This window comes from Lithobates pipiens, unplaced genomic scaffold, assembly GCF_037356315.1.
Source record: "Lithobates pipiens isolate NorthernLeopardFrog02 unplaced genomic scaffold, aLitPip1_a1.2 Scaffold_18, whole genome shotgun sequence".
Lineage (NCBI taxonomy): Eukaryota > Metazoa > Chordata > Amphibia > Anura > Ranidae > Lithobates > Lithobates pipiens.
Genome location: NW_027507758.1, coordinates 355002607 through 355015575, shown reverse-complemented (window position 1 = coordinate 355015575; position 12969 = coordinate 355002607). Strand labels below are relative to the sequence as shown.

General features: G+C 43.9%; 1 protein-coding gene across 1 annotated transcript in view; it reads left to right on the top strand.

The window, feature by feature from the left end:
• Positions 1-12969, top strand: part of LOC143986721 (IgGFc-binding protein-like) — a 284689-nt gene that overhangs the window by 52448 nt on the left and 219272 nt on the right. Inside the window, exon 8 of the mRNA XM_077485126.1 lies at positions 79-323. Coding sequence (XP_077341252.1) covers positions 79-323 — 245 coding nt within the window. The remainder of the gene's footprint in view (positions 1-78; positions 324-12969) is intronic.

The following is a 12969-nucleotide window of genomic DNA, read 5'->3' as shown; positions in this document are numbered from 1 at the left end:
AACTATTGTATCACCTAACTCAGATGTTGTTGTAGCTATTATGTAATTATTTTCTCTCTTTTTTTTTTCTGCATGCAGGAGGCTCTTGCAGTGGATATAGTGACCCTCATTACCTTACATTTGATGAATATTCCCATACAATCATGGGGAATTGTACATACACACTTACAAAACTGTGTGAGGTGAACAGCAGTTTACCATATTTCAATGTGGAAGTTGGACACGAATACAGAGGAGGAAACACACGTGTGTCATATGTGAAAGAAGTCACAGTAAATGTTCACAGTTACAAAATAAGACTACAAAAACAAAAGCTTGTGACGGTAGGTTTTTTTTTAAAGACATTTTATTGAATTTTTGAAAAGAACACAAACAATAATTCAATGACAAGTACAAAGCCATTTGTAAAGGATCATTACAAAGCGGTACAATGCTGCGAAAGATACAAGCAGAACCTGACACAATAAGATCTAAAAAGCAGAATCGCGTAGGTGAAAGATGGCAAAAAGTGAGGCTTTCCGAGAAGCACATTTGTAAATATCGTAACCAACAATTAGGAAAGGGTATTACGTATTTAGAGGAAGCACTTTGTTTATTTAAACAGTACAAGATGCTATGTAAAGCTACAATAGCTTATCAGGTAGAATCGTCATAAAGGATGTGGTTGCAGTGGTAGTGATATGCGAGTGGAAGTATAAAAGTATAGCAGAGTATTGTCCGCTAATATAGTAAACTAAAGTGTGTAGCAATAAAGGAGGCTAGTTAAAGAGAAATGACCTGGACCAGCCAGACCGTATGCCAGTGACAGACATATTCGGCAGGTCAGGGAGTCAGTGAACAGTAATCTGGGGATGTACGGAAAAGTAACCAACTTGACCATATACAGGTAAAAGTAGAAGGAGTGTCGTTCGCCTGATGTATCAGTTCCTCCATCTCGGCTGTTTTATTTATACGGTTGAACCATTCCAATAACGAGGGGGGGTTTTTTGTTTTCCATTTGGCGGGGATGCACATATTTGCTGCCATAATCATATGCATGGGTAGAGATCCTATGTAAGCTTTTTTAGGGCGGGCCGACACATGGAAGAGGAATTGAGTAGGGGAAAACTTCAATGGGCGAGTAGAGAATTTTTGGGTGATTTTGTGAACTTCCTGCCAAAATGGCTGAATTATGGGGCATGACCACCAAATGTGTTCTAGGGTACCAAGATTGGCCTGACATCTCCAACATTGAGGAGAAACAGACGGGTAGATATGATGTAATTTGAGAGGCGTGTTGTACCATCTGGAGAGCAGTTTGAACGCGTTTTCTTGAACGCAAACATTTCGGGAACCCTTGTGTGCAACAGAGTATGCACATTCTCATTCTTTGGGAGTGAGGGTCGATGGCAGGTTTCTATTCCAAGTTTTAGTAGACCAGTGTTCATTAGTAAGTTGATGTGGGAACAATAGGTTATAAGAAAAGGATATAAGGTGTCTTTGCGGTTCACCAAGTGTGCACATATGTTCGAAAGGGGTTAAGGTTCGAGCTCCCTCTAGGGTGTATGGTTTTGAGGTTAGAAAATGTCGCAGTTGATTATACGTCCAGAGAGATAATCCACTTTTGAGCATGTTGTTAGATAAGTCCGTGAAGGACAGGAGGCGTTTACGAACATAGAAGTCCTTGGACAGAATTTTGGGGTGGGGCCATAGCCCTTGCAGAAAAGAGGGATGCAAACCAGGTGGAAAGGCCGGGTTGAGTTTCAGTGGCGTCAGTGGGCCATTGATCGAGGATATCTGGAATTTATTGCAGGCGTATTGGAATGCAGAGAGTGATGTGGGGATCAACGGGTGCGAAGAGTAGCTGCGAGGGACATGTGTGGGAAGTAACCATGGGGTTTGGGCTACCGCAATCTGATCTAGGGACGTTTCAAGTTGGACCCAATCTTTGGTATTTAGGTGGACGTTCCAGTCGATTATTCTGGTGAGGTGGCATGCTAAATAATATTTATGGATATCTGGTAAGCCTATACCTCCCTGCATCTTTGGTGCAACAAGTCTGTCATAACTCAGTCTGGGTCTTTTGGCACCCCAGATAAAAGTCAAGCAAAGTTTTTCGAAAGGAAGCAAAGAATGCTCGGGGGAGTGAAATAGGTATAGTTTGAAGTAAATATAGGATTCGTGGTAGAATATTCATTTTTATGATAGCTGCTCTGCCAAACCAGGAGAATAAGCCTTTGGACCACTTCTGAAGATCAGCAGATATTGTTTGTAGTAGTGGTTGGAAGTTAAGAGAGTATAGATTAGCTAGGGACTTTGGGAGTTGTATTCCTAAGTAGGGTATGCTGGTAGGACTCCATTTAAAGGGGAAATTCGCTTGGCATTGGGAGCATTGTTTTTCAGTCAGAGAAATGTTTAGTGCAAGGGATTTTTTGAAGTAAATTTGTAGGTTGGATATTGCATGGAATTGGTCAAGGAGTTTGAGTAAATTAGGGATAGATGTTAGGGGCTCTGTCAGAAATAGAAGGACGTTGTCCGCAAATGCAGCGACATTAAACGTTCTCCCCTTAACATCTACACCTTTAATATCTGGGTGTTCTCTGATTTGTCTTAATAATGGTTCAAGAGTGAGGATAAATATTATCGGGGATAGTGGGCACCCTTGACGGGTGCCATTGGTGATAGAGAAGGCATTCGACAGGTGGCCATTGACTTTCACTCTCGCCGTTGGACCTGAGTACAGCGTATTGATAAAGTTAAGCATTCTATGTGGTAGTCCAATAGCCTTCAAAGTAGCTGACATATAGTCCCAGGCCACCCTGTCGAATGCCTTCTCTGCGTCTAAGGAAAGAAAGAAGCCCTTTTGGTTTTGGGATGAAAGCCAATGGTGAATATTGAGCGCTTTGAGAGTATTATCCCTCACCTCCCTGCCAGGTATGAAGCCCACCTGGTCAGGGTGGACGAGGTCTGGGAGTAGGGGCATGAGTCTGTTGGATAAAATTTTTGCGTACCATTTAAGGTCAACATTTAGGAGGGAAATATGCCTATAGTTGGTTACCTGTGTGACGTCTTTATTTGGCTTTGGGATTACTGCTATATGCGCAGTTAGCATGTCTTGCGGGGTAGAACAGGGCAATGCACACATGTTAAAAGAGGATATAAAATGGGGTATCAAAATTTGTTCATAAGTTTTATAATAACCGACTGTCAAGCCATCGGGGCCCGGACTCTTACCTGCATGCATGGAGGCAAGTGCCTTGGTAGCTTCTTCCGGGGTTAGCGGAGCGCCAAGTGTTTGGTATGCAGAGGTGGAAATAGGGGTCGGGCAGTATGCATTTAAAAATTTGAATATCATTTTTTCCCGCTGCTGGTTAGGATTTTTATGTGCAGTGGTTGATGTGGACAGATTACCGTATATACTCGAGTATAAGCCGAGATTTTCAGCCTCTTTTTTGAGGCTGAAAGTGCCCCCCTCGGCTTATACTCGAGTCATCGCTGTCTGCCCGCTCGATCAGCGTGTCGAGCAGACAGACAGCGGCCATTCTATTCAAAAGCCGCGCCTCCGGCTCCGCCTTCGCCTGTGATAGGCGGAACACTGAATTTCCCAGCAGCCTGTGTTCCGCCTATCACGGACATCGTATCATCCTCGTACTACGGACGAGGATGATACGACGTCTGTGATAGGCGGAACACAGGCTGCTGGGAAATTCAGTGTTCCGCCTATCACAGGCGAAGGCGGCGGCGCAGCTTTTGAATTTTACAATGGCCGCCGACGAAGAGGGCACGGGACGGAGGCAAGGCAAGGCACGGCACGGCACGGGACGGGACGGGACGGGGGCAAGGCAAGGCACGACACGGGACGGATGCAAGGAGGCAAGGCACGGCACGGGACGGAGGCAAGGAGGCAAGGCACGGGACGGAGGCTCGGGACAAAGGTAGGCTGGACACACACACACACACACACACACACACACACACACACACACACACACACACACACACATGGATGGAGATACACACAGGGATGGATGGATGGATGGATGGAGACACACACACACAGGGATGGATGGATGGATGGATGGAGACACACACACACAGGGATGGATGGATGGATGGATGGAGACACACACACACAGGGATGGATGGATGGATGGATGGAGACACACACACACAGGGATGGATGGATGGATGGACACACACACACACAGGGATGGACGGACACACAGGGATGGACGGACACACAGGGATGGACGGACACACAGGGATGGACGGACACACAGGGATGGACGGACACACACACAGGGATGGACAGGCATGTCTCACCCTCGGCTTATACACGAGTCAATAAGTTTGCCAGTTTTTTTGGGGGTAAATTGGGGGCCTCGGCTTATATTCGGGTCGGCCTATACTCGAGTATATACGGTATATAAGTTTGAGTAGTATTTAACAAATTGATCTGCAATGTCGGCAGTGGAAGTAAATTTTTTACCTGATGGATCAGAGATGCTATGAATGGTCTGCAGTGCTTTCTTGGAATGGAGTGTTCTGCTAATATTTTCCCAGACTTATTTCCGTATTCATAGTATGTTTTTTGAGAGAGTATGTACTTGCGTCTGGTCTGTTTTCCCAATAATTCAAGCATTTCTTTTCTCGCTTGAGTGAGGGCAGTGAGGAGTGCAGTGGTGTTTTTTAGGTTGTGTGCGCGTTCCAAGCTTCTGATTTTGGAAGCTAAATCATTGAAGTGGGCTTTATGTTCTTTCCTTTTTCTAGCTGCTGCTGCTATAAGAACTCCCCGCACTACGCACTTGTGTGCTTCCCAATTAATGAGTGGAGAGGTATCTTCAGCTTTGTTATCCAGAAAATAATGTGTTAGGGCTTGTTCCACTTCGGATGCTGTAGTCGGGTCAGTTAAGAGGGAAGGGTCTAGTCTCCATGAGTGTGTGCGTGGGCTGAATGAAGGGGTAGAAATCGTGAGTGAGACAGGATTGTGGTCAGAGAGAAACATAGGGTCGATGGATGCGTGTGTAAGAGAAGGCAGGGCTGCTTGGGAGAGAAAGAGGAAATCGATTCTGGAGTGTTTTCCGTGTGGTGCGGAATAGAAAGTAAAGTCTTTCCTGTCTGGGTAGAGAGTTCGCCAAGGATCATGTAAAAGCAATGTTTGTAGTTGAGTTTTGATCGATCGCAGGGCAGCATATGTGAGGGATGAAGCCCCATTGGAGGTATCGAGGATGGGGTTTAGAGGAACATTGAAGTCCCCTCCTAAAATGAGTGTGCCTTCTTGGAATGCAATCAATTTAGAGGTGATTTCTTTGAACAACTTTACCTGGAGTGTATTGGGTGCATACATGTTTGCTAGGGTGATGGTTTTATTCCTGAGGGAGCCTTTTGGGAATAGAAATCTGCCATCTAACAGGGTATCGGTAACCTGAAGGGGGCAGTGACGCGATATTAAAATAGAGACACCTTTTGTTTTAGCCGAGGCTGTGGTGGAGTGATAAGCTACAGGATAATATTTGTTTCGGAGCTTCGGTATATTCGGTGTGCGGAAATGGGTCTCTTGTAAGAATAAAATGTCAGTCTTGTTTTTTTGCATGGTTAGTAAAAGTTTTGATCTCTTTTCTGGAATATTTAAGCCCTTAGTGTTTAAAGATGTAATTTTGAGATGATCAAGATTGATTACTTTCTCCGTAGGGGGGCATGACCGTAAGATTAAGAAGTCAGCACAAGTATGTTCTGAGGGTAGAATATGTAGGCAGAAGGTAGGGAGGGAATAAGGGTATTGATAAGGAAGCAAAATTTTATGAAGCGGGAAATGGGTAATCCGGCAACAGGTAAGTACCCGCTCACCTGTGTATGTGATGGGGAGTGGGGACCGGATGAGAATAGGGGCCTGTAAGTTATGTCCTGTGTACAGATCACAGGAGAATCTTACAAACCACTGAGTGGGAGGTGGTCGTCGGTCGTCAAGGGTTTGATGGGTGACTTCCTACACACCAACAGCTCCGTAATGAGAGTGAGGAGAGAGTCACAGGTATTACAGCAAAAGTCAATTGTCATAAAATAGTGGGTAAGTACGCTCTTGTATGTGGATTAATGGGAGAGCACGTCAGTAGCAAGGACGGTATCACGTTCCTCTCCTGTGTAGAATAACTATGAGAAAGGAGCTCAAATGGAGTGTCGTTGTCGGTGAAACGGTAAGTTAACTTAAGAACAGATAAACAAGAAATCAAGAACATTAAGCAAAGGGGTCAAACAGTTGAGCCGGAGCATATAGTGTAGAATGTGCCTGTGTTGGCAGAGACTAGAGGGCGAGGGGATGGCGGAGCCGGCGCACCGGCCAAGATGGAGTAGCCCGTGTAAGGAAGGAGACGAGTGCATGTGGAAACAACACATGCTTAAGGGCCGGGCCCCCCGGTAATTATGCCACCTGAATCAAGCCGTAGGTTTGGGAGGAGAAAGTCTCGACCGAGGCGCCAGACCGCCCCCCCCCCCCCCCCTCGCCCCCAGTGCATATTATAGTACATAATACAACAGTACTATTGAACTTAGCGACCCAACATCGAAAATACAAAATAACTCAGTAACAGGTATACCTGCGCAGGAGGCTGCATATTACTATAAACCTTGTGAAGTACGTGCTTTCGCAATGTAATAGAAACTTTTGAAAGAGGAAGTTCGGTAGGGTGATCTGTTTGTTAAGCATTTTGGCATATCATTAAGAAACCTCTGTTTTAATATGGAGAGTACGCTTTTCGCAATGGAAATAAGGCTGTCGAGTTGTAAGGCACAGTTCTACTGTTTTAGAAGGAAGGTAGGATGGCCAGTGAACAATTAAAGGGAGATGCCATTTTTGATGAAAGGGAGGTAATGCTCACAATAAGTATTATGAAATTGGGATATACAGGAAGAGAGCTAATCGATCCAATAAGCAGTGGAGAGTCTAGATGTCTGTGGATTGTGAAACATACCTGGATCGATACTATAGAAGGCATGAAAGACCGTACTGTGGGATAAAGAATGAGTCCAGTGGAAAGGAGTTAATGTTGATAGCTGAAATTGGCATCATCACCAATCGAATCCTCCAAGGCAGTGTGAGTGAGGCGGGTGTTGCGCAGATCTGCGATCGGAATGTGAACCGGGTGGCCAATGAGTGGGCTGAATGGCTAATATGAAAAATGACAGCCCGGTAGTGTTAACGAGAGTTCCTCTTCAACGATCGCGGCGGGCTCTGCGGGAATTTGGTGCGGCCGTGGGGCTGCGCAGTTGATGTTGAGAATAGGCCTCCGGATGGGATCGTCGGAGGGATGGGGAGCGTTGTCTCCTATATGGTGAAGGCTGAGTTTCCATCTGATCTTCTATTCTCTGGCCGGAGCGGAAGGAAGAGCCAGTGAATTCAGCGTACCAGTCGGGGAGAGACACCAACGAAATATATCCAGTGTACGACAGAATGCTGTCAGCTCTTCTGGAACTCTTAAGATGGCCAACCGGCCTTGATGAGAGGCTGCAAGTCCAAACGGGAATCGCCAGCGGTAAGGGATTCCGTAGTTTTTCAATACCTCTAAAAGGGGGCGTAGATCTCTTCTATTACGAAGCGTTATGGCTGAAAGGTCTTGGTAAATTGAGATGAGGTGACCCTCGTATTCTAGGTGTCTTTTGAGCCTGGCTTGCTTTAGGATCTGCTCTTTGATCTGGAAGTCACAGAGGCAACAGACGACATCTCTGGGTGGATCTGTATCGCGGCCGCGGGGTCTGAGTGCACGATGAATGCGTTCCATCGCTATGGTAGACGGACTGGGGTTATCAAGGAGTTGATTAAAGAGTGCTGTGTTCACTGGAGTTAGGTGATCGTTGTCAACACTTTCGGGGAGTCCTCTCACCCGAAGGTTGTGTCTCCGTCCCCTATTGTCCAAGTCCTCGACGTGTCTCTGAACATCTCGTAGTTGGGCTGTGTGGGTATCTATGGAGCGGTGCATCGTGGAGATTGTTGCTTGATGAATGGCGTTTTTTTTCTCTACCTCAAGCACTCTCCCCGCTATGGCTTGTATTTCATGCCTGAGGTCTGTGATGGCTGCGAAGAGGGTATCCTTGATGTCAGCCGCCACCGTGCGTAGATCTAGCAGGCTTGGCGATTGCAGGGCCGCTGGTGGAGTTGTAGTAGCAGCGGGAGGTGAAGAAGTGGGAGTTAGTATCATCCCGTCCTGTGAGGGAGCTGAGGTGGACGTCGCTATGTTTGTTCTCTGTGCTCTGAACAAGTCAGAGATATTCTGCGTTCCTCGGCTGTTTTTCTCCCTCGGAGATCTCGATCTGGAGGTAGAAGTGCCCCTGGATGCTGTACCCATCATCCGAAGGAACAATAAAAGCGATTGCAGTCTCTCGTATGGCTGATTGTAGGCTGTGGTGTGAAGGAGCTCAGGAGTTATGCTGCCATCTTCACTCGCGGCAAGCCACGCCCCGTGACGGTAGGTTTTTAACAACTTTTTGCTGCAACTGCTGAAGACGTGTGAGATTAAAACCACTTCCAATTTAGATTATTTTAGATTAAATTGACAGCAGCTTATTGTCAGAGGTGGCTTATTATTATTTTACCTTCCAGACATTTGACTTGGAGCAGTCCATAGGGAACAGGGTTCAGATTTGCACCATTTATTCTCAACATATATATATATATGAAAAATAATTCCTAGTTCAGTGACAAGCAACATTATTAATATAATCAAATGCAATATTGTATTGCATCAATTTACACATGTTAAAATATACAGCAAATTAAGGTAATCTAAGCAGCATTTGAAGTCACTGTACAGGCTGCTGTATTGTCAAGAAAGAACAGCATTTACTTTCATTTAGATTGAAAACTTGTTAAGGGAAAAATTTGAGTTTTGTTTGAAAAGTTATATTACTGAAAGTAAAAGGACAGGTCAGGGGTCACTTTATTATATTTCTGTAAAGTTTCATATAAGAACACACACACACACACATCATATATATATATATCTCATGAAAAATGGATATTAAACTCAGTGCTGCTCATATACCTTAAAACGATATGGTATCTAACATTCAAATGCCAATATAAACAAAGATATACAGTAACATAATATTACTTAGCAATATAGTATAAAGTGCTCAGTGCAATGATGTTCATAATGTATTCATAATGTTCTTCTTATGTGTATAACAAGGCTTGATTAGACCCAGGTGGGTCTTTCCCTGCCGTGAGCAGCCAATTCAAGTGCCGGTTCACACTGGGGCGGCTTGTTAGGCGACTTAGCCGCTTGACAAGTCACATCCCGTTCTGTACAATGGAACCATTCTAATTGGAGCAACACAAGTCGTATGACTTGTGTACGACTTTAGGTGACTTGCATTGACTTCTATAGAGAAGTCGTTTTGCAAGTCGCCCGCATCGGGCGTGTCCAGGTCGCCTGAGGCAGTCGTGCTGCAAGTCGTGCTGCCTCAGTGTGAACCGACACTTAAGGTTGTGGTGGTGATGACTACCATTGTATTCAAGCACATATTGGATTCTCATTTCAGAGGGAGGGTTTTTTCCTGCTCACTTTCTTTGAACAGTTTTTTCTTCATCGTTTTGTTTTTTCTTGTGGATTTTTTCTGGTTATTCATGGACTTATGAATGCACTTATTTGGGCTTATTTTACTTCTATGGATTCACATGTGGAATATTAATATTTACATATTTATTTTGTTATTAATTTGAAGGTTGATGTTTGAATAAGCGCACCATTTTTTGGATGTATATACATTTTATGAGTGTGAGGTCACTTTAGAATGTTAGCAGCTGCTCTTAGCTATATTTCACATTAATTAGATTTATTCACATAGCTGCGCACAAGTTTTTACTATATACATATAAGGAACACTGATGCTCTTCCAAATTGGTCTGCATGGCTAGCCCTAGTGAACATTTGATCAAAAACTAAACATCTTTGTTTCTGATCTTTTGTTCAGGACTGTAGCCTGGTATTGGAACACATGTGAGCACTCTCATAGAATGTGCAGCTTAACTGAAAAACTAGAAATGTTGTTTATAGCAAACTTATTGTTGCTGAAGTGTGATCACAAAGATTGGGTGCTCAGGGTGGTCATATGTAGGGATGAGCTTCGAGTTCGAGTCGAACTCATGTTCGACTCGAACATTGCCTGTTCAGCAAACAGTGAACAATCTGGGCTGTTCACGGCAAATTCGAAAAGCCGGGAACACCCTGTACAAGTCTAAGGGAGAAATCTAAAGTGCTAATTTTAAAGGCTAATATGCAAGTTACTATCCTAAAAAGTGTTTGGGGACCTGGGTCCTGCCCCAGGGGACATGGATCAATGCAAAAAAAAAGTTTTAAAAACTTACGTTTATCAGGAGCAGTGATTTTAATAATGATTAAAGTGAAACAATAAAAGTGTAATATTCCTTTAAATTTCGTACCGGGGGGGTGTCTATTGTATGCCTGTGAAGGGGCGCATGTTTCTCGTGCTTAGAACTGTCCCTGCACAAAGTGTAATTTCGCAAGGAAAAAAGTCTTTTAAAATCACTTTCCATTGTTGGCTCCCATAATACAGAGAACACTCAATGAGTGTTCTCTGTATTAGCCGACAATTCATTCATTGATAAATAATAACAAAAAAAAAAAAGCGTGGGAGTTCACCTAAATTCAATTACCAGGCCCTTCAGGTCTGGTATGGATATTAAGGGGAACCCCGTGTCAAAATTTTAAAAAAATGACGTGGGGGGTCCCCCTAAATATCCATACCAGACCCTTTATCCGAGCACGCAACCTGGCAGGCCGCAGGAAAAGAGGGGGGACGTTAGAGCGCCCCCCTCCTGAACCGTACCAGGCCACATGCCCTCAACATTGGGATGATGCTTTGGGGGTCTGTGACCCCTCAAAGCACCATGTCCCCATGTTGATGTGGACAAGGGCCTCATCCCCACAACCCTGGTTGGATCAGATCAGCCATCGCTGGACCCCGGAGAGATGATCATCCGTCGCTGGATAGCAACAGTGGATTACCACCGCTGGAATCTTTTTTTAATTTTTTTTATTTTTAATAAAGGAATTTTTCAAAAGTGTGTTTGTCTTATTTAACGATTTTTACACTTTCTTTGTGAAATGGTAGGGGTACTTTACAAACAGGGGGGCGGGATCTTGGGGTCCCCTTGTTAAAGGGGGCTTCCAGATTCTGATGAGCCCCTTGCCCACAGACCCCCACAACCACCGGCCAGGGTTGTGGGGATGAGGCCCTTGTCCACATCAACATGGGGACATGGTGCTTTGAGGGGTCACAGACCCCCAAAGCATCCTCCCAATGTTGAGGGCATGTGGCCTGGTACGGTTCAGGGGGGGCGCTCTCTCGTCCCCCCCCTTTTCCTGTGGCCTGCCAGGTTGCGTGCTGGGATAAAGGGTCTGGTATGGATTTTTAGGGGGACCCCCACGTCAAATTTTTTTTTTATTTGACACGGGGTTCCCTTTAATATCCATACCAGACCTGAAGGGCCTGGTAATTTAATTTAGGGGGAAACCCCCACGCTTTTATTTTTTTATTTTTTATTTTTTTATCAATGAATGAATTGCCGGCTAATATAGAGATGTATTTATTTATTACGGGAGCCGACAATGGAAAGTGATTTTAAAAGACTTTTTTTCCTTGCGAAATGACACTTTGTGCAGGGACAGTTCTAAGCACAGGAAACATGTGCCCCTTCACAGGCATACTATAGACACCCCCCAGGTATGACATTTAAAGGAATATTACACTTTTATTGTTTCACTTTAATTATTATTAAAATCACTGCTCCTGAAAAAACGGCCATTTTTAAAACTTTTTTTTGCATTGATCCATGTCCCCTGGGGCAGGACCCAGGTCCCCAAACACTTTTTAGGACAGTAACGTGCATATTAGCCTTTAAAATTAGCACTTTAGATTGAGAACGTTCAAGTCCCATAGACTTTAATAGGGTTCTAAAGTGCACACGAAGTTTAGGTCTGTTTGCAGGTTCTGGTACGAACCGAACAGGGGGGTGTTTGGCTCATCCTTAGTCATATGTATAAAAACCGCACATACTGGTTCCCAATCCTCTTTGTATGTTTAAAATACAATTATCTAGCTGGTACCATAGGTAGACTAAAGTGTGAATTGAAAACAATGCACAAGAACATCATTCTTTCAACTGTTCAATGCTCATTAATTCAAAAGAAAAAAAAAAGAAGATTCCCCACCTAAATGATATAATCATGTTTCTGAAATTAATATTTATGGAGGAAATTGTAATGATATAAAGTAACAAAATTTGTTAATAACCCCTAAATGTTTTTGAATTGAGCTTAACCTGTCATGCAACATAGTATTTCCACATCATGCTGCAACAGCAAATGATATCAGCTAGCATAGGATTACACTGTATCATGCTATTGTAGAAATAAACTTAACATATCACACAATTGGGGTTATTTACTAAAGGCAAATCCACTTTGCACTGAAAGTTCACTTGAAAGTAAAGTCACTGTGGATCCAAGGGGAGTATGCAAGGAAAATTAAAAACAGCATTTTAGCTTGCACATGATTGGATGATAAAATCAGCAGGAGTTTCCACTTATTTCAGCTCTACCCCTTAGATTTGGAGCGACTGCACTTCCAAGTGCACTTTCATTGCACTTGGAAGTGCACTTACCGTGCAAAGTGGATTTACCTTTCGTAAATAACCCCCAATAAGTGCAAAGTGCACTTGAAATTGCACTGAAAATGCACTTAGAAGTGCAGTCGCTTTAGATCCGAGGGGGACATGCAAGGAAAATAAAAAACAGCATTTTAGCCTGCACATAATTGGATAAAATCAGCAGAGCTTCCCCTCATTTCAGATCTACTCCTCAAAATTTACAGTGACTGCATTTTGAAGTGAAATCTCAGTGCAATTTCAAGTGCACTTTGCACTTGTAGTTTGCACTTGTAGTGCAAAGTGAATTTTCTTTTTGTAAGTAATCC